This window comes from Molothrus aeneus, chromosome 7 (assembly GCF_037042795.1).
Source record: "Molothrus aeneus isolate 106 chromosome 7, BPBGC_Maene_1.0, whole genome shotgun sequence".
Lineage (NCBI taxonomy): Eukaryota > Metazoa > Chordata > Aves > Passeriformes > Icteridae > Molothrus > Molothrus aeneus.
Genome location: NC_089652.1, coordinates 4,280,383 through 4,301,356, shown reverse-complemented (window position 1 = coordinate 4,301,356; position 20,974 = coordinate 4,280,383). Strand labels below are relative to the sequence as shown.

The 20,974-nt window shown below is 42.5% G+C and overlaps 1 protein-coding gene across 6 annotated transcripts in view; it reads right to left on the bottom strand.

Moving 5' to 3' along the window:
- IKZF2 (IKAROS family zinc finger 2) overlaps positions 1-20,974 on the bottom strand; it is a 105,402-nt gene that overhangs the window by 2,462 nt on the left and 81,966 nt on the right. For 4 of the 6 annotated variants that reach the window (XM_066553457.1, XM_066553451.1, XM_066553453.1 and 1 more), the window contains exons 5-6: positions 10,971-11,108; positions 3,272-3,415 (exon numbers count right to left, since the gene is read on the bottom strand). In XM_066553457.1, the coding sequence (XP_066409554.1) occupies positions 3,272-3,415; positions 10,971-11,108 (282 nt within the window). The remainder of the gene's footprint in view (positions 1-3,271; positions 3,416-10,970; positions 11,109-20,974) is intronic. The other 2 variants (XM_066553454.1, XM_066553456.1) reach the window with 1 other exon arrangement.

Here is a 20,974-nt window from a genome sequence, read left to right as displayed (position 1 = left end):
GTGAAGCACATGAATATTCCTCCTCTGTTCAGCAATACTGTTCACATGGCTGGACACCATACCATGCTTGTGTACCTATGATGTGTACTCAGTGATGGTCCTGGGTAATCTGACACAACTTGTGGATGATTCTTGCCATCAAACATCCTCCTTTCAGTGTTTTGCTGTGGTCTGGCAAGCTGTGATGGCTGTGCTGCCACAGACAGGATGGACAGCTCTGCAACTGGACACTCTGGTGCCCACTGGTGCCTGTCACCTGCTCTGGCCTCCTGTGTCATTCTTGTGTTTGGATAAGAAGTAGATCTGCTGAGGGTCTGATCCAGCTCCCAAACACACTGTCAGTCCTTTGTAGGCTTTACAGATGAAGAAATATTACCCATCCTTTATGGGCTACTTGCATAAATGATGCAAACCTTATTTTGATTCCTTTCATCATCCATGTTTAGTTACTCCAGCACAGACAGCAAAGAAAGCTGTAAATTGCCAGTGACCTGAATTATTTATTCCTTTAATTATGAACCAGTTCCAAAGATGTCAGAGTCTGAGAAATGGAGTGTGACATAAAAAAGCAAAATAAATGATAACATGGGAAGGAGAGGGCGTAAAACACAGAGCTCAGAAGTAACCAATAAACGGTCCAATAGACCAGTACAATGTGGTTTTCAAATTAAATTCCTCTTTAGCCAATTCTGTACTTTAAATCAGCCCAATCACTCTGAAATTTCATTTAAACTATGCTCAAAGTCTATTTATCCTTGCCCTACATTAGTGAAGCAGAAGAAAAAACTTTCTCCCCTCTGGCCATATGACATTCAAATAAACCCCCAAACAGGTATTTGAAGCTAGATCAAAGCACACAGGCACAGCTGTCCTGTGATACCTGTAGTTCATCTCATCAAGTATCTAAAGCAGCTGCAGTGCTGGACACTTGGGAGAAAGCTACAAGAAACCTTGGAGGAAGCTGTTCCAGCATTTGCCCCTGGGGAAGTTTCTCCCTGACCCCCATTAACCAGAAGCTGAGTGTAATTTGGCAGCCGGCTGATCTTCATCTGTTCTGAGACGCCCGTGTATTTTTAATTCTTACTCTAACAACCATGGTCTTATCGTAAGCCACATAAATGTCTCCTTTTGCATCCTGCCAGTTCTTGACCTCAGTGACATTCTGAGAGGAAGCTCCAAATTCCAACTGAAAATACATGAATTTGCTTCACATGATCAGCCTGAAGATGGCTGCTTTTAATTTAACCGGTGTCTGCCTCTCCCTCATTGAACAAGAAGCAAAATGAAGTACTCACACTCCTGCACATCACAAATTTTACTTTCTCTGGAGTGTGCCTCCACTATTTCAGCTGGTTTGGTAAGACTAGTACCTCAAGAGCAGATATATAACCAAATCTCTCATGCAGAAATGAATTCATTCTATTTGCTGTACGCTGCTTCCTTTCCTCCTGAAAATTCAGCCATAGGAGAGACTGTGGTCCATAACCACAGTCCCTTGGAGATTGCTGATCAGAAAGAGCAGTAAAGCACTGATAGATGTAGCATGCAAAGATTTTAGCTTATGCTTACATGACCTTCTCATAAACACCATTAAGTTGTTTTGGACAGGTGCCATGCTTGCAGTATGCACAGGAAAATTTCCTGCAAGCAACAGAACCATTACACATTCTTCCTGATAGAGCTGAACAATATTTAATTGGGGAGAAAAGGGGAAGAAAAGTGAGGTCATGGTGGAGGGGAGGAAAAAAAAAAGGCAGCCAAGCGAAGACTGCTGTTATTTAATCTAAACACTGTGATGCCACTAAAGATCAGAAAAATAAGATATGGTAAAAATGAAAGGAGGTACTTTTTATCCTACATATGAATAGTGATATGTTACTAGATACTAGATAAAAAAGGATTTATCTAACAACCAAGTATATAACCTGCTGAAGAGAATAATGTGGTATAGCATCTCTCAGGCAAAGATTTCCAACCAGTAAATTTACCTCTGAACACAAGAACAACATATGGTCAATGGTGCACGAGTGGACAAGTAAAATCACCTTTCTGGTTTAAATAAATAACAACATAGGAAATACTGATGTCTCCCAGCATTCCCCATGTGGGATGCACCATTGCTGGCCTTACCTGGGCTTGGCACTGGTATTTGGGAATGGTCAGCTGACTGAGAGCAGCCAGGTCAGTGTGTCAGTCCCCCCAGGTGAGCTGCTGCACACTGCTGGCCCCCTGCTATTCCAAACCATGCAGCTTACTTACAGCCACCTTCAGGGGTGATTTAACTGATCCATCTGAATCTCCATTTACCTGAGGGGCAACAATTTTTCTAAATGGCTGTGCTAATTACTTACAGTCCTGTGATGCTCTCTGTAAGTGTCCTCAGAGCAGGCAGCATGAGACACCCTTAAGTTGTGTGTGACTGCCCTTCAGGGAGTGAGTGAGTGAGGAAAACGCCTATTATGTGACTGCAGAGTCTGACACTTACCCCAAACAATTCTCTGTTCCAGCTTCCCTCCTAAGAAGTTTTGCATTGCTTCAGTAGCAGTAAAAAGAAGCTTTAAGTTACAGCTAAACCCAAGTAAAATTCTCCATACTGTCACCTGTTACAAGCTGAATAATTTTAATATGTCAAGACACAAAGTAAAATATGAATTCTTGACCTAGGATTCTAAATCTGGTAACCAAAAGCCATCCAATGCTGTTTCTTATTCATGCATTAATAAGTTTATTGTGCGCAGAGTGCTGCACTAGGAGCAAGAACTTCTTCTTCCAACACAAGGGATGTGACTTACTTCCTCATTCCAGTATTATCAGACCAGTTGTTGCCAAGTGTCAGGAATTTAATACAAATTAGAAGTCTTGAGATACTTGTTGTTTGTTTTTTTAACACATATGGAGACAGATAATTATATGACAGTCTTAGCTTGTTTTTGTTTTTCTGGAGCAAGGAGAGGGAAGATGACAAATCTAAATCTCAAAAGGGCTAGAGAGAAGTTTAAAAAAAAACCCACAAACAAAACAGTGTGAAGTAGAAAACTCAAGGTTTTCTCAGGCATTCTCATGATAGTGGACTTCACTTTTGAATTCTCTGGACTGATAAAATGAATTCAATAATTATCATGATTTCTTGCTGTGATTTAACCACCTCCATTGCTGTATCAGAATCAAGTTGTGAGAGTGCTACTTTTCCCCTTGTTCTTCTGGCTATTACAAATACCACATAACCCATAGCCATGCCCTAAAAAGAATAAAAGACTCATTTCCAGCTTACCCACAAACTTCTGTGGGGTGGAGCTTTTACGCTTTCCCATGTTGCTTGTCAGCTTCTCTATAACAGCAGGTCTCTCAAAAGGCACCACAGAAATATTGTTGTCCATCACAGGCTCTTGTTCCTTACAATCTTCCAGAGCAGGTACTACATAAAACCAAAAAAATGGTATCAGACAGGTCTGGTCTACACTTCACAAAACACAAATAATTTGGGCCCTGCTGATTGTGCAACAAGTGCAGCACAACATAAAACAAGGTGTGAGAACATTTTGGGCATCAAGACAGCAATCACCTGTAAGCAGAGCCACATTCACAAAATATCTCTCCTTGGGAACATCTTATTTAGCAGAAATGCAAATTTAAGCATTTATAAAAGGGCTTATTTTGTTCTGGACACTCATTATACCAGTGAGGAGAGGACACTTTTGAAAACTCACTCTCTAGGCGACATTTTGTATTTCTCTCTCTTCAATATGGTCACCTGTCAACATTGTAAACCTTTAGTTATCATTCTTTGTGTATTCCCTTCACATATACAGCATAATCACTCTCAGTATTATCTTTTTGCACTAATCTCAATGATTAAAAATCACACACGGCATTGATGAGCTGTGTTTGCTGGGCCTGGCTGTGTGTTCCCTAAGACAAAGGGTTCTCAAATGAAGGATCAGTTTGCTAATGCATATTTCCTCTCTTCACACTGTAATGAGACTGTAAAATCAACACACACTGTACTGGAATTGCAAGATTAACATCACATGGAAATTCCCTTCAGAGTCAGACACAGAAACTACCCATTTTTTGATTAATATTTTATCCCCTCAAGCACAGATCTAACTGTCTGCAAACAGAGGTTTTCTGCATCTCACTTCACATCATCAGGAGCAGGGATCAGCAGGGAGCATTCCTGTGCTAACTACATCAGGGGGAATGCTCATACACTGTATTTGAGAGAAACCAAAAAAAATCAATAACTTCTTCTGTCTTTATTCATTTCACTCCTGACATTTGTCAGTTTAGGGAATAAGATGCTAGAGCTAAAATGTAGGAATTGCACAGGCTCCTAACCAGGGTAGTGAGCCACTTGCACAGGGTTTTATGCCACTTGCTGATACAGCCATTCTTAAGCACCTACAAAGTACTTTGGTTTTGTTGAGCATCCTCTTCTAATCATCCTCTTCTAATCAGTGGTACCAGACTGTGGATCAGGCCTGAAGAGTCCCAGTCATTTGCATTATCTATCAAGTGGGCAGCTCTGCTCTGCTGTTATGAGTTTAATACCAGGCCTAATTGTCCTGCATTCATCCTCAGAAGGTAGCAAGAAAAACCTGAGAGGGATCAGCCACTAGGGCATGTGCTAATGGGATGGCTGGGGTATAAAGAATGGATGGCAGAAAAACAGAAACTAGGGTGATGTGGCACAGAATTCCTCCAGTTTGTAAACTGAGAGGAACCCATTGCATTCTGTGTCTTAGATCAGGCTCCCAGCAAGGTGCTGGGTATTGCAGAGGTGGCAGAGAAGGCCTGGCAGCCTCCTGTTCTGCCAGCCCTCCTCCTGTCTCTCACCATGGCAGCCTTTTGTGTCACAGACACCTTCTCCCAGACAGTGCCATAAATGAACACCACCAGCCCACTTTCCTCCCATGGGAACTGCACTACCTTCAGGATCCTGGCATGGAATAATCACTCCCCTGTTCCTAAACACAGCTGTTTGCTAGCACATAATACTCCAAAAATGGGGTGATAAAAGCCTTGTCTCTGCCATCTTTCTAGTAAGGAAGAGCAAATACCAGGCACTTACAAAACAGAGTATCTGCTCAGGTGAACTTCTCAATTCAGACATTCATAATAAGAAAACATGGCAATTTATTCATTTGATTCCATTTGTGCCTCTGCTGCTATGGAAAGCTGAGTACTTTGAGGCTTAGAATCTACCATATGCTGTAAAATGATTTACTCTGCTGCTTTTTTATTTGTACAGGATGCTCCCCCTGAGAAACACAATGGTTTCTCATTTACAAGGCAGTCCTGCTGGCATCACTGAAAGGGAGGGGAAAAAAGCATAACTATGAAATGAATCTAATGTTGCAACAAAATGGGATGCAGTGTTGAAGTGACCTAATTAATGCCCAGTGCAGACTGGGAGGCCTGGAATACTTTAATAGCTAAGGGTAAAGTTTTAAGGTTAATTAAATACCATGCTTGGTCAGGAGCTATCTGCACTACTCAAGTATTTACCAAGGAGCATTGGGCAGAAAGCAAAGATGATGTCTGCTGATTTTCACTGGGAACTGGCCTCTGACTGTCCTTTTTGGCTTACCTAGGCTCAGTGGATGCACACACACAGGGTGTGAATCCTGGGATGTGACAGCCAAGGGCCATGTCCACTCCGGTGCCACTTCCAGCCCTTGGTGCACAGGACGCACAAGGCTGGTGGTGTGGTACTAGGAAGGTGCTCAATCCCTCCTAGGAACACCTCTACAAAGCATCCTGAACCAGTTCAAAGCTCCTGATTATTTTAAAAGCCATCTGAATAAGCCCCAAATGTAGTGACATTTGTATGGTCTTATAACAATTAAGTAATAATTAAATAATTCTGCTGCTGGGCATATGTGTGTAAAATTTCCTACACATAATTTGAAACCTTTCTTCCATGAAAAATGAATAGTGCTAAAAAAGACATCTGCTCTTCTCTAAGTCAGGCAAAAATCCTGCTTGGACTCATTTTAAAACTAAAATCATCAACAATAAAAGCATTTTGTTTTCCAGCTTTCATGCTGAAGGTACTTTTTCCCACGTCAGAACCCAAAGTCTATAATCCAGGGCACTTCTCTTTTGCAACAGAATCACTGAATCACACTAATATTTGTGTTATGATGGAAATACATTACCAGAGTGTGTTTTGTTATGCAGATTTCCTGGGAGAAGGGAAAGAAGGAAATAATCTAGTTTCTGAAACCATTTAAACAGCAGGCAAAACTGGACCAAACAGATGAGATATCACATTTCAGAAACCCAAAAAGTTAAATATCACATTGACAGTTCTAGATACATCAATTTTCATTTCAATTTAAAAAACACTCAAATAAAGGACACATAGTCCAGCCTGCTTTCTTTTTAAAGGAAAAACAAAATAAGAAAGAGGGAAACCAAAATGATCACACATAGCTACCAGCTCTCAACAATCAGCTGCTCTGTAGTAGAAGCTCGTGTACACATTTACTCAGCAGTAAATGCAATTCCTTTTTTGTTGTAGTACATCCTACTTCATTACCTTGAACAGCTGACAAGATATAACTAGCTCAGATACAGCAACTCATTTTATGCTGAGCATTTACAGTCTCAGCTGAGGAAGACTTTTTTATTCTAAAAATCCAACTTCCAGCCCAGGAAAAGCCCACGCTTGAGTATGTTTCTGTTCAGGGATGTTCTTCATCAGCTATCAGGGTGTGCTGCTGGACTGCCCATGGAAGAGTTCACTGCCTTTGACACTGTCAATACCCAATTGTAATTAATAAAAGTATTGTTTCTGAGCTAAACTCTAAATTCATAAACTTGGATAGTCTTCAGAACAGTCTTTCTTTTCCTGAAGACATTATTTTTGCAATCATAGTGAATATCTTTGACTTTTTACTTCTTAATTTTTAAGAAACCACATGAACTATTAAAATAGTTTATGCTGTACCAGTGAGGAAAGAACAGGGGAAAAAAAAAAAGAGAAGCAAAAAAATTACCCAGCGTGTGTTTTGCTGATAAATATTTTGTGCGCAGACACCAGACACTGGGCTAAGTCTCAGCTGGTATAAATTAGTATTACTCCATCAACCTCAATTTCCTTTCTGAGGCTCACAATATTGCTATTTAAAAGAAGTGTGTGTGTGCAGAGAAATGACAGGAAATATTCCCATGGACCCTGGTGGGAAGTGTCCTGTGGGACCAGCATTTTAACGATGTTTTAAGCAACTGTGTAAGAGGGAAAGACACAAGGCCATTGTGTGTTTTATGTGGAGCTGGCCTTTGAGCCTCACAGCCTAGGGCTAGGCTTCTTTCTCCTTCTCCTGAAAAGAGTACCCTTCTCCATTCCTGGAAGAATTTCTCTGGACTTTTGGCTTTGTGGCAGTGGAGAAGAAGATATACCCGGGTGCAAACCATAGCCAGCCTTCAACATTTCTCCCTGTTCTTTCCTGCAAAGGGCATGTTATTGGCATGCAGGGACTGTCCCTTTTGTCACCCCCAACACACTGCAGACTAATTTCTCCTTCCAGAGCCAGCACTGCTTAGGTGAAAAATTTCAACAACAAAATCATGGGATCTCTCTTGCAGCATCTGTCCTGCTGAGCAGGGAACAGGAACACAAAGAGGGGCAGTTCGACAGGCAACTGGCACCCTGCAAGAGGATGGAGCAAGACCCAGAGATTTGTATATTCCTACCCAGTCCCCAAAACCAGCCCTCCTTCCTCCTCTCTTGTTTCCCCTTGTGGCTTCAGTCAGGCAATCTAGCCATCTGCAAGACAGAGATAATTGAAAGCACCAAAGTAGATGTCTGCAGCATGCCTGTAAACTGATGGGCTTGAGCACAATGCTTGAAAAAAATCCAAACCCTCTAGGGGCTGCTTCCAGTTTTCTGGAACAATTAGTCTCTGCAGAAATAATCTGGATCAATGCTTAGTGTTGGCCAATGCTGGTGTTGTTAAATCAGGAGGAGCAGGATGCTGGTAGGGATCAGAAAATCCCCATGTCTCCCTGTTCTGTGTGCAGTGGTGAAGTTGAGAGCAGGGGTCACACCAAAACACACTCCAATGCTTCAAAATGCCCAGCAAAAAACAAAACATCAAGTATTTGGAAATAGAATTAGGAAAGCTCACCCCAGTGGGATGCAAAAGAAAAGTCTCCAAAACATAGTCTTAGTCATCCTCAGGAATATAATTTCCATGTGTGACATGGGAGACAAGGAAATGCATACAGATTTTTCAGGGTTAGTATAAGGCCTAAGATTAAGCTGAGTAAGCATTTTTGTACTCTTCCCTGGTGCCTTTACAGTCCCAGGAAAAAGGACTTTGCAGCAGACCTCTACAGGCTGGTGCTCATGACCCTCATGTTGAGCTTCACTGGTGTGAGTGGTGCTGGGATGGGAGCTGAGATTTCTGACTGGTCCCAGCTGAATCTGGAGCTCCTGTCACTGCCTGGCCTCGCTGTGCCCTCACTAAACAACTAAAAGGAAGACACTGGATCAAACATCCCCTTAAACATTCACCAGGGGAGGCACAGACATATTTGCCCAGAGGAGAAAGAGGCACTGGTTGAATTCAAAGTGCTGCTTTAAGCTAATTTTGTTGAGAAAAGTGAAGTGGTCGTGTGAACACTTCTATTTTAAGCCCAAGCAAAGTCAGTCAGGCTGTAAATAAAAGAACTGTCCACATGGGATTTGCACTGGTTTAACTTCAGGTGGTAGAAAAATCAATGCAAGGTCAATCACTGCAGCTTCTTTGGGCAGGCAAGGTTAAGGACTTACCCTTCTTGTCATGGCATTAGGCAGCTTAGAAAAAAGCTTTAGATTTCCTCAGAAATTTTAATTAATTTGATTTATTATTTTAATAAATAACTGTCTAATAAAACCAGACATGGAGCAGCATTTGGGAAGCTCCTCCACAAGAGGATCTCAAACATCCTGGCTGTCAGAGCTGTGGGCAGGCTCCTGTTATTCCCTAAGGAAAGGCTGACTGAAGGCATCCCTCCCTGGTTAACAAGACAGGCACAAGGAGTGGGTATTTTGCTGGGAATCAATTCAGTGGTTCAACTCCTACCTAATTGACCAAGCCCACAACAGGTACCTCCAGAGCAAAGCCCTGAAATCTGCCTTTTCACTGACTTTTACAAAAAAAAAGCCACCTCAGGCACATAATCACTCGTGTCAATATCTTTAAAACATCCATGACATTTTAAATGTTGACTTTAGTCTCCAGGGTGTCCAGAAAGAGAGCAATTACTTAATAGAGCTGTATGAATATTTTGGCAACATGTACTAAAACTGTCTAATGTGCCTTTATAGGCTTAAATTGGTCATGGGAAAGTACTATTTAAAAAATTTTGGAGATTTCTATCACCAAAATACAGCCTATAGTAGCAATGCTGAATAGATTTTATTTCAGCTTGCATTTTCAAGGTTTTAAAAATTATTTAAAAGAAAATATTTCCAGATTAAGCTCAATGTCTCCACTCAGTCATGATAAGCAAAATGAAAAAAAAAAAGGGAAGTGTTGTTTTGCCTTTTCATTTACCCACAAAGTTAACTTTTTTGGTATTGGTAGGTATATGGTAATTTTAAATTAAAAGGGAAAACATTCCATTTTTATATTTTTCGAATAGTAAAAAAAATTAAAGTCTTCAAGTATCAAACATCTAAAGACAACTTTGAAAAGTTAAAAGAAGTTCAGTTTTAGAAGAGTTTGTGAGACACTAATTTTGAATAAAATTTTAAGTGTTTTTGGACAGTTACCATTTAGCATCTAGTGCTACAGATAAGCCTCCAACCCTGCAGTCTGAGACATTATGCTCATTATCCATACTAATAGCTCCAGAAATTTCTGAAAACAAATTCACAGAGTTTGACATTTCTTGCTTTCAACAATCTTTTTGGCAATCTTCAGCCCTTATGTATATTAACACATGCAGTGTTAGTTAACATATTAATACCAGCAAATGTAAATGCATACAAACATTTTTTTTTGGTTACAATTACTTTTTACAACACTATTGAATTCCATTCTGCTCTAGAGAGTTTTACATCCATCCCTCCCCTTTTTTGGAGGCATAAGGGTAAAAATAATGACTTCTGAATACCTCTGCCATCCTTATCTTTTCTAATGATCACTCACTATCAGAAAGGAAGGGGCAGAGAATCATACATTTTATACATGGCTGCGACTCCCAGCACTAGAAGGACATGGAGCTGCTGGAGAGAGTCCAGAGGAAGTCTTGGAGATGCTCCAGGGGCTGGAGCTCCTCTGCTGTGGAGCCAGGCTGGGAGAGCTGGGGGTGCTCACCTGGAGAAGAGAAGGCTCCAGGGAGACCTTAGAGCTCTTCCAGCACCTAAAGGGGCACCAGGAGAGCTGGAGAGGGATTTGGGACAAGGGATGGAGGGACAGGACACAGGGAATGGCTTCCCATTGCTGGAGGGCAGGGATGGATGGGATACTGTGAAGAAATTCCTCCCTGTGAGGGTGGTGAGGCCCTGGCACTGGTTGCCAGAGAATCTGTGGCTGCCCCTGGATCCCTGGGAGTGTCCAAGGCCAGACTGGATGGGGCTTGGAGCAGCCTGGTGTATTGTAAGGTGTCCCTGTTCATGGCAGGGGGCTGGAACTGGAGGGTCTTTAAGGAGCCTTCCAACCCAAACCATTCTATGATTCTGTGACATGACTTTTTGGGTAATTTTGAACAGGTGACTTGGCTTTATTTTCATGTCTGCATATGTGCACATACTAAAAAGTAAAATACTGACTTAAACAAAATAAGCCCAAATAGGGCTGTTAAACTGGACAGAGTGAGGATTTCAGCCCATCGTTTTTTTCTCCTCCTGCCTCTCTGAGTGTAAGCAATCTCTGAGATGGAGGTGATGGAAAGGAAAGAAGAAGAAGAGATGGAAAGAAACCCGCACGAGCCGCTCCAAGTCCAAGGGAGCTCTGGAGGCGGCTTGCACCCACCATGGTGACTCATGACCTGCCCTGCAGCCTCCAGACTGACATTCTGCAGGTAGTTGTGGCAGCGTTCCTTGTGCTCCTCCAGAGAACTGCGCTGCTTGTAGCTCCGGCCGCAGTAGTTGCACTTGTGAGGCTTCCCCACTGCGGAAAGAACGAGAGCACGGGGTCAGATCCACGGCAGCCATCAGCAAAGCTCACGCCTCCGCCACAAACAACTCTTGTGATGGAAACACACCTAAGAAAGGTTACTCGAGCCCCAGGTCTCTCTCCCAGGCCCGTGTTCCCACCGCACACGCCTCCTCCCACCCGCCAGGTGCTTTGCCCCATCCGTTTTTCACACTGACGCTGTAGCAGCAGAAGGAAAAGGAGGCGGCCTCGGTGGCAAAGCAAATAAACAGATGCTGAGAGGGGGGAAAATACCAAGCAGCTGAATCACACCCCAGCACCAAGTCTCGTGGGAAAGAAACTTCTGAGGCCTTTGGCCCTTGGCACAGTTGCTGTCACAAAAATGAGCTGCCCCAGTGGCCTAATTCTTCTCCCAGCTGTGGGGAAACCTATTACATGGCTCAGAGTTCTTTCATTGAGAACACTTTGCCAAAATTACTCAGAGAGGGTTAGAAAATAAATTGAAAGTAACTTTGGTAACAGCACTGCTACGTGCCAGAACTGAAAAACCACCAGTAATTCAGAGACCAGATAATATAAAAAATATATATAGTATAAATATATATACATAAAAATACAAAAAACCATGTACAATGAAAATCAAGCCAGATGAATGCAAGACATAACTCAAGTTTTTAATCTTTTTCATTTTGCTCAGTAGCATTAAGCACAAACGGCAAATGCTTCTTAATACACGCAAAACCTGGCACCAAATTCTCATAAATTATATCCATTTCATAGTATGTCATTAAGAAACCACAAGAATGGCCTAGCCCAAGGCCAGAAAGCTAGCCAGAAGGTATTTTGCCAAGTGGTGCTAATAAAGGCTTTTAATATAATTTAAACTTGTAGAACATGAACATTTATCCTCTAATAACTAAAGAGCTATTAAGTCAGTGCTGCAAGTCTAGTAAAACACCATTGGCTGCAAACTTCAGAGCTGGCTGAGGGAAGGGGAAGGTCAAACTTCTTCCAGAGTTTTGAAAATCTTAGGTAAGAATTTTAGTTTCTGGCCAAAGAAGTTGAGAACATCCTCTGCTGGGTAATCTGCATGTTTCTATTGGGTTTGTCCCAATATTGAAAGCTTTTCACAGTCATTTACTTAATGAAATCTGAGCTGCAGGAATTGCAGCCAAACTGCATCGTCACCACTGGGATGGGGGAACACAGGGAAGCTGTGGGGGGACAGGCACAGCCAAGAATGAGCTGGGCAGAGGGCTCAAACATGAAAAAAGGAATTTGATGAAAAGAACATGCTTGCAGAAAGTTTCAGGTTTTCCCAAAAAGTTTGCATGCACATTTTAGTGGCACAATGAAGGGAAAAACAACCCCTGCTTTTAGTAAGTATGCAAACTGTCGATTTCTTTGTTTTGAGACAAGGCTTATCCTCAAGAAAGTGTGTCTTAGACCAAAGAGTTGTTGTGGCCCTCATTTTAGTTTGCTCACTTGCTTACACTGTTGCCATAACTGAATGCTGGTAATGGAATTCTCAGTGGAGGCCCAGCATGAGACTCATTATCATTCCCAGAATAATTGCCCTTGATGTGAACGATGTGGATCAAGCCCCAGCTCTTAAACATAAACCAGCCAGTTCATTTTGGAGGCACCTTTAGGAAAATACACCAGAGGTTCCCCAGGATGGAGAGGCTTCTATAATCACCATTACAATGCTTCATTGTGCATCTAGATGGCATCAATGTCTGTCACTCTGACACCTTCATTAGAAGCTAATGTGGTGTCTAATAAAAAATCCAGTGCAATGGAAGGAATTATGTTAACTGAGCTGAAGCAGGGCTGAATTAGCCCACCCAGTTTGGCTACACTAAGCTATCAAGCAACTTAGATAAACTGTAAGACACAAGGAAAAGGGGTGACTGCTTGCTGCTATTTTAGGCAGCTACAATTAATTACAATTTTATCATTTAACACAGAGAGAAATATTCTGCTACAAGCTCATATTATAAAAAATTAATAATTAACAGTCAAAAAGGAGGCTTTATTAGACCTCTTCAAATAGTTGCTCCCTGCATTGCAACCATTTCAGTAACTATTCACATACAACATGGCAGAGCTTTTCCAATGATATCTCGGACGGTCAGCTACCCAAATTCCATCAAATCTGAAGGTTAATAGGGAGGATAAAAGTTAACGATAAAGACATGATTTCTATAAGCAATATGGGATTTGAGGAACATAATTCCTCAAGGAAAGGAATAGGGGCTGTACACACTTTCTCTTCTCTGGGGAAAAGATAAGAGAATAAACAACATGTGGCAAATGTTGGTCATGTTGCTTAATACACAGCTGCAAAGAATGAAGTTTGTGAGCACCAGGTGAGTAGTATCAAGCACAACTCCCTTGGGTTCATTTCCCAACTCTGTCCCTGCTGGCTCTAGAGCTGCAATCACATCACAGCCCCAGAGGTGTAAAATATTATGCTATAAAATGACACAGAGATTTACACTATAAAATTACACAGAGTGACTGGGACTTGCATTGAAGAGCAATTGATCAGGTCAGACCACAATGGAATCAGTTCTGATAGCAGGAGTTTGTTTCACCAGCAATTCTCACAGCCCCTTTGCTAAGAGGTTCAGTGAGCTGAGGTAGCAATTACAGTCAACATTTTCGAAATTGTATCATTGTGACAAATGTCAAGCCACTGAAAGAGCTGCAAATATCCCCTTGTATTCTCAAAGAAGTTAATGACAAAAAAAAAAAAAAATTGGAAGTGAATGTTGCCAGTGGGTGTACATTTCTATGTATTTCATATTACCTGATAGAAAGCTGCAAAAGCCTTTTAGAGAATTCAATTTCAGTGATAATCTCAACAGCATACTTTGTTCCACATAGCAACCTGACATGACACCACATGACTGACGAAAAATATTTCAGCCTTTGTCAAATACTTGAGTGTAGGTAAACAGCAATATTCAAAATTTGCCCCCAAAACATGTAGCTCACACTCCTGGGCATAAGCAGTCTCTGACTAAAGGGCATTGAGGGGAAGGAGTCCACCAGCACTACATCTACCAAACCCCTCTCAAAACCCTATGAAACTCCTCTCAAATCTAAAGAGAGTTTCTACCACAGAGCAGAATGGCTCTTTATACCTCAGAGCCATTTTCACTGTGAAACCACTCCAAGTTTGCTTGATTTAAAGCTGCATTCTCCAAGATCCACACGGACACCACGTTCAGCATCACACACAACCATCTCTTGCCAAGCAAAGTCAGGCAGGAAATGCCTGGTTTGGGGTAATTATTCTGTTATCAGCTTTTCAGGATCAACAATCAGATAAAAAATCACCGTCACTTACTCTCACAAAAATGACACGGCACAGTCAATGCAAACAAGCCCAAAAAACTTGAGAAATCTTTGATCTGTTGTTGAACTGGGAAAGACCAGAGTGCTGGGCAAAACCCAGTGGCCACACCTATGAAACAGCCAACTTGAAGAACATAAAAAACCCACTTTATATTTCTTACTGAAATGTCAGAATTTCCACACATTTAAGCTTAGATTTGGACAGATGACAACATGGCACAGAAAACCCACGGTGGAATCTCAGCCTCAAATGGAAAATATTATGACAGTCACAGTGAAAAAGACATTTAAATTTGAAGCACAATTTTTGCCCTGGAAACAGGTGAACCACTCATCGAAAATGGATTTTGCTTGTGAAATTAAAATGCTCATGTGGAGGGAGGAGGAGGACATAAAAGCAAGGTGTTTCTGAGTTAGGAATACTTTGAGTCCTGTGGGTGAACTTTGATAGCTGGGAAGTCTGCGTGCAGCGACAATGAGATGGTGTAACTCTAAGGTCAATATTCAAGACAGAAAGCAGACTTGGGCCTAAGGAAACTTCTTTACAGTCATAAAAAGAGGTCAGTGAAAGAGAAAGAGCCCTCAAGGCATTCACAGAGCATTTTGCTCTCAAAAGAGATGGGAGTGAATAGCAGAATATAAAGTAAGTCAAAGGGAAACAACAAGGCATCCCAGGTCCCACCTTGCCATGAGCACATAGAGCAAGAAAGGCTTATGGAATGGGTTCAGAGCTGCAATGCACTTTAGCGAGCTAAAATCCTGCCTCCCTTAAGAGCACTGACACTACAGCGCCTGTTTTGGGCAGCACATTGTCCTGTGCAGCAAAGCAGAGCAGAATTGCTCCCTGTCCATTGGCTCCTGTCCATGGCCACAGCTCAAGCACTCACTGCTCAGGCAGGGCTGGGCATGGCTGCCCGTGTGACGTGGGCTGGCCCAGTGCAAGGAGCACAGGCTTGCCCCGGATTTCCAGTACTTTTGCTCTATTGCCTGTGGAAGTGGAGCCAGCCAAGACTTTTGCACTGCATGACCATCTAACACAGCTACTTTTGGCTCAGACCAAGAGACCCTCTGACAGCAGTGCACTGAGTGGGACTTAATTCGGTAAAACCTGAACTCCTGCTCAGCCCCCAGCACCCCAGAGCTAGGAGCAACATCAGTATTCTCCAACTGAAGCTTTCTGGAGCAGTGTTAAAGTTAGAATGTTCTTTTGAGCTGATACTTCACAAAATCACAGACTGAGCTAGGCTGGAAAAGAACTTTGAGATCATCAAGTCTAACCTATGACCTAACACTACCTTATCAACTAAACCATGATACTGGGTGCCACGTCCAGTCTTTTTTTAAACGCCTCCAGGGACAGTGACTCCACCACCTCCCTGGGCAGACCATTCAAATCCCCAATCACTCTTTCTGTGAAGAATTTTTTCCCAATTTCCAGCCTGAACTTCCCCTGGCACAGCTTAAGGCTGTATCCTCTTGTCCTATTGCCTGAGACAAGAGACTGATCCCCACCTGACCACAACCACCTTTCAGGGAGTTCTAGAGAGCAATTAGGTCTCCCCTGAGCCTCCTTTTCTCCAGGCTAAACAACCCCAGCTCCTTCACCCACTCCTCCACAGGATCTTGTGTTCCAGATCCTTCACCAGCCTTGTTGCCCTTTCCTGGATGCATTTGAGCATCTCAACATATCAGTGAGTCCCCCATCATAATCATAACCTTTATTCATTCACTAATTGTTTTCTTCCCTCAGACTGGAAGGTGCCTAAGTGAAGGGGACTGTTCTGCAGTCACACAGTGCCTAGAGAGCAGCCCTTTGCCTTGAATGGGACCTATCAGAGCACAATCAGCTTTAACACAGAGGTAGGAAATGTGATTTAAGGTGCTGGGCTGGGACTAGGAGTGTACAGTTCAACTCTTGGTTACACTACAAATTTGTGACTGCAGGCAAGTTATTCTGATTTCCTGGGCTTCAATTATTCATACATATGATTAAGGTAATAATTCCCTTCTTCACAGCATGTAAATGAACTTGTGCACTTTGCCAGATGCACAGAGGCTAATTTTGTGGAGCACTCACAAGTAGGGAGACACAGAAAAAATAGCACTGGTACCTCTACTGAGAAATTAAGGACTTAATAATACACTATGATTATATTAGATATGAGAGTGAACATTAAAGAGCAGGAGGAGATACTTAGGATGGCACAGAACAGAGGAACAATGAGAAAATCAAATCAGAAATAAAACAATACGTGGCATTGTGAGGCCATGTGCTGCATGGAGTCCTTCAGACTGGGAAACTGAGCACAGGGGGATGTCAAATGCCCCGAGCTTGATGCCATTTACCCCACATGGGACAAAAAAGAGAGGGTGCAATAGTTGCAGGAAGGTGGCAATAACAGCTGCTGTTGTCCTTGATGCAGCTCTGAGAGGCAGAGAGGGCCGAGGCAGAGCTGAGGCTGCAGCAGGAGGGCTGAGGCTCAGGAGATGCAACACGGTGGCTGTGCCTCGCTACTGTAATTAAACACTGCACCTCGGCTTGTCTGGAGCTGCCTGGCTCAAAGGCTCACACACAAAAATATTTACATGAATAACAGACCCCTGAACGAACTAATCACAAAAAAATTAGAGTGAGACCTAAGCCCATGCTGGCTCTGAGCAGCACGTAGCTTTGCAAAGGGAACTGCATCCCGCTCTGAAGCTGTGTCTCACTGCTGTGCTTAATGACTGTAAATGTGTTAATTGAAATTCATGGGGGCTCTTTGATGCGTTGCCTTTTTTCTTTTTTTTTTGCCTGTGAGATTACACACACAATACTCATATATACTGGACTTCAGAAATAAGGTCAAGTCCCACAGCCAGCCCAAGACTGTCCACAACCACCTGCATGCAAAAGTCACAATGCATAAACATCTGAAGTAAAGGCTGGAGGAGCACAGAAACACACGGACTGGAGACACACAGTGTCAAGTGCATCCTCTCCTGAGGGCCCAACCTGTGACATCTTAAAGCAATCTAATTTTCAGCAAGAACAAAATCTCTAGTCACATTATGAAAACTTCACATTAACTTTTAATCTTCCCAGTCCAAGAACAGGCAGCAATACCTGGGCTATGTTTCAAGGGATGGGGATACATTTCTGAATTCATCACGGAATTCTGATGTCTCCATTTCACAAGGACCTTTTAGATTAACATATTTTGGGCCAAGTATTAGAGTTCATGAGGCCATGAACCCTAATAATAATAGGGTCCATGAACCCTAATAATGACCCATGTAGTAAAGGGCTGGGTCACCAGATCATGTGGCACAGAAGTCACACAAGTAGATTTGTGCTTAGCAAGGTTTCTGGGCACCTCAAAAGGTTCAAAACTCAAAATGCAGCAGCACAACAGGAGAAGCCTACATACAGATCTTGACTTGGAAGTCACAACAGAGCACTTGACTGACTTCATGACCTCGTGGCCCAATGCCTCTCAGTCAACATGATTATCAATTGTAACTGATACATACGTGGCTCTTCAACAGCCACAACATTTTGTGAGGTTCTCAGCAAGTGAAAAGCAGCTTGTCCTGACTCTTTGCACAGTGGCAGTCAATGATAAGTGATTTTTGTTGACAGCTACCACGTCCTATTACAGCTGGCAGTGAAACCCAGCTGGATCCTCGTGGGACATCAGCACCCAGTAAAACAACAGCAAAACATCACACCTCCAACTCTGGGGTTCTCTAGACATACCTGCCTCTCCTACAAACACCTCCAGGGCACAAACCAGCAGCTTGACACCTGCATCCACCTGCCAGTTGTTTACAGCACTGTCAAACAAGCAGCAAGCAGTGAGTACTGTACCAGGGCTCAGTTCTCCCTCAGTATGTCACAACAAACAGTGCTCAACACCAGATTATACATAAACCCTGAGGACTTCATCCAAGAAGTAAATGCACTAGTCAAGAGAAACTTTTCCTATCCATACCCTGTCTATAAGAAAGACACAGCCAGAATCTAGAGTAAATCTGCAAATATCAGTGCTTAGGTACAGCATTTAAGGGGATGGGTCCTTATCTGTATCTTCAGGAGGTTCTGCCTGCAGCCTGTTATTACTTTAATAGATGTTTCAATTTATTTTGCAGCTATTAGTGGCTGTGTTATATGATTCATTACATTGTATTTATTTATTAACTAATCTGCAGAATTTTACAGATAAAACAATGTTTCAATCTGACACCAGGGTTATAAATACATAGGTGCCCTTTTTGTGCCAGAAGTTTAACAAATAAACAAACAAACAAACTCCTGTTTCATTGGCACAGTCACAGATTTACTCAAGTCTTCCAAATGGTCCAAATATTCACACAGCTTCTGCCACAATCTTGCAGCACCCATTCAAACCAAGAAAAAGCAAGAATCTTACATCCCATTTTTTTCCCATGCAGCACATTTTTTTCCTGCAGCACCTGTTCACTTTGCAGGTTTGTATGTTGTATCTGTGTATGTGCAAAAAACAAAGGAAAATGTACCTGTCTATGTGAAACCATGCAAATAAATTATGCACCAAATTAAGGAAAACACAGATAGGGACAATAATGTTGCATTTAGTTTTGAAAGAGATGAAATTCATGGGTGCTGTAATTCTATGTCTCAAGACTCACATATTACACTACATAGAAGCTCTCCTCATGTATTTCTCATGGTTTAACTGTTTCCTCCATTCACATCTGGCAAAAGGAACCTGACACTCAATTTTTAGTATACATTAATGCCAATAAAGCATTCTGATTTCCCTCCCCACTTGTATTTGAAAGTTTCAAGTGCAAATGCTCTGCATTTAATGCTGTGAGGCCACTGACCTGGATGCACTGTCCAAGTCCCACACCAACATGTCCCAGAAGGTCCAGAACCCCAGCACTGATGGTGTTACTAGGAATTCTACATGGATTCTGACATGATTAAATAATACTAGAACAGGACTCTGTTTAGATTGCACTCTGGTGCTGAGATGAACTAACACAAACCAGGAAGTCCACAAAATAACTGGTGTTTTATCACCTAGTTGGCTTCAAAGTGACTTACAAGCAGCCAGGTTTATCATCACTAACCTTCAAAAGGGGTAGAGGCCTTCCAGGGAATACAAGAGGTGACTTTGGCAAGTCCAACCTGCAATGTCTCCATGCTATCTGGATGTGGGTGGGAACAGGCTGAAGAAAGAGGTTAAACCTTAACTCTGTGACTTTCCACTCCACTTCAGACCTTTAACGTTATATAAAGTTGACTTGATAAGTGGAGTGTTAATTGATTCACGAGGCAAACCTTCCAAAATGTGCTTGTTGGCTACTCTTCATTTTAACCCTGCCCCAGCAACAGAGAGAGCAGGTAAAATACAAACACGTTTCGGTTGGGCTGTTGTTCCTCTCTGGCCTGTCCTGTGCGCTCCCTGGCAGTGGCACAGCTCAGCAGGAATGTCAGGAGGTGCCTGGAGATCCACACGTCATCCATCACGAGCCCAGCTTCCACTGCAGGTGGGGAGGAACAGCTCCCAGGGGCAGCACTGGGTGTGGGCACCTCAGTGCAGATCAGGAATGCTGCTGGACAAACACTCCCTTCACAAGAGCTTTTGTTTGGGGGTTTTTGTTTCCTCTTTGGGTAAAACAAATGTAGATGTTGGGCCAGATTTCTCTAGGAAGCCAATTCACATCAGCTCTCTGCAGTTTGCATTTATTTCAAGTGCAGCCCCTTTGCATATCCTGCAGAAGCCCCTGAGCATTACAAAGCCAACAGAACCTAAGAATTATTTGGAGCAGGCAGTGCCAGAGTGCCAGCAGGTATCCTATACTATACAAACAACAGGAGATAGAGACACACCATGTTTAGCTTTCACTATAACAATAGGTAAGTTTTCTCCTGTATAAGATCACTGAGCAAGCCCTTTAACTCATTTCTTCTCATTCTGTGGCAATGATTTCCCCTGTTCCACCTACAAGCTCCTGTGTGAGATAAAGCATCGTTAGCACCTGGCACCTTTCAGTTTTATGTCTTGTATTAGCAGGTAGGAAGAACACACTCCCTTCCTGTAAGTTTTCCCTTTTCTTGTCACTGTCAGAAACAAAGTTTTGGAAACAGACAATTAAGACCAAGCTGTCATGAAGATAACAGCAACTTGGGAAGAGTAATACTGACAGCTCCTCTTCTTTTCCTAACCACTGATGTTGGGAGTTTGCGCTTATTTTGATCAAGGCCAACATTGAAGGAAATCTTGTTTCCAAAAGCAGGTCAGGCTGTGAAACTAATGGGCTCCTTTGGGACATGAAAATTGTTATTCACACTTCTCTAACTGCCCAGGAATCAGTGTGGCCCATGCCTTCGTGTCACCCTCATCAAGATCTGCTGCTCAGGCATGCAGTTCTGCCATGTCTTGCACCAGTGTCAAATGAGGTCAAACAGCAGGAGAGTGACTGTCTCCTTCCACCTGTGCAGCCTTGCCATCCCCTGCTCCTTCTCTGCCTCACAACTCTGATCA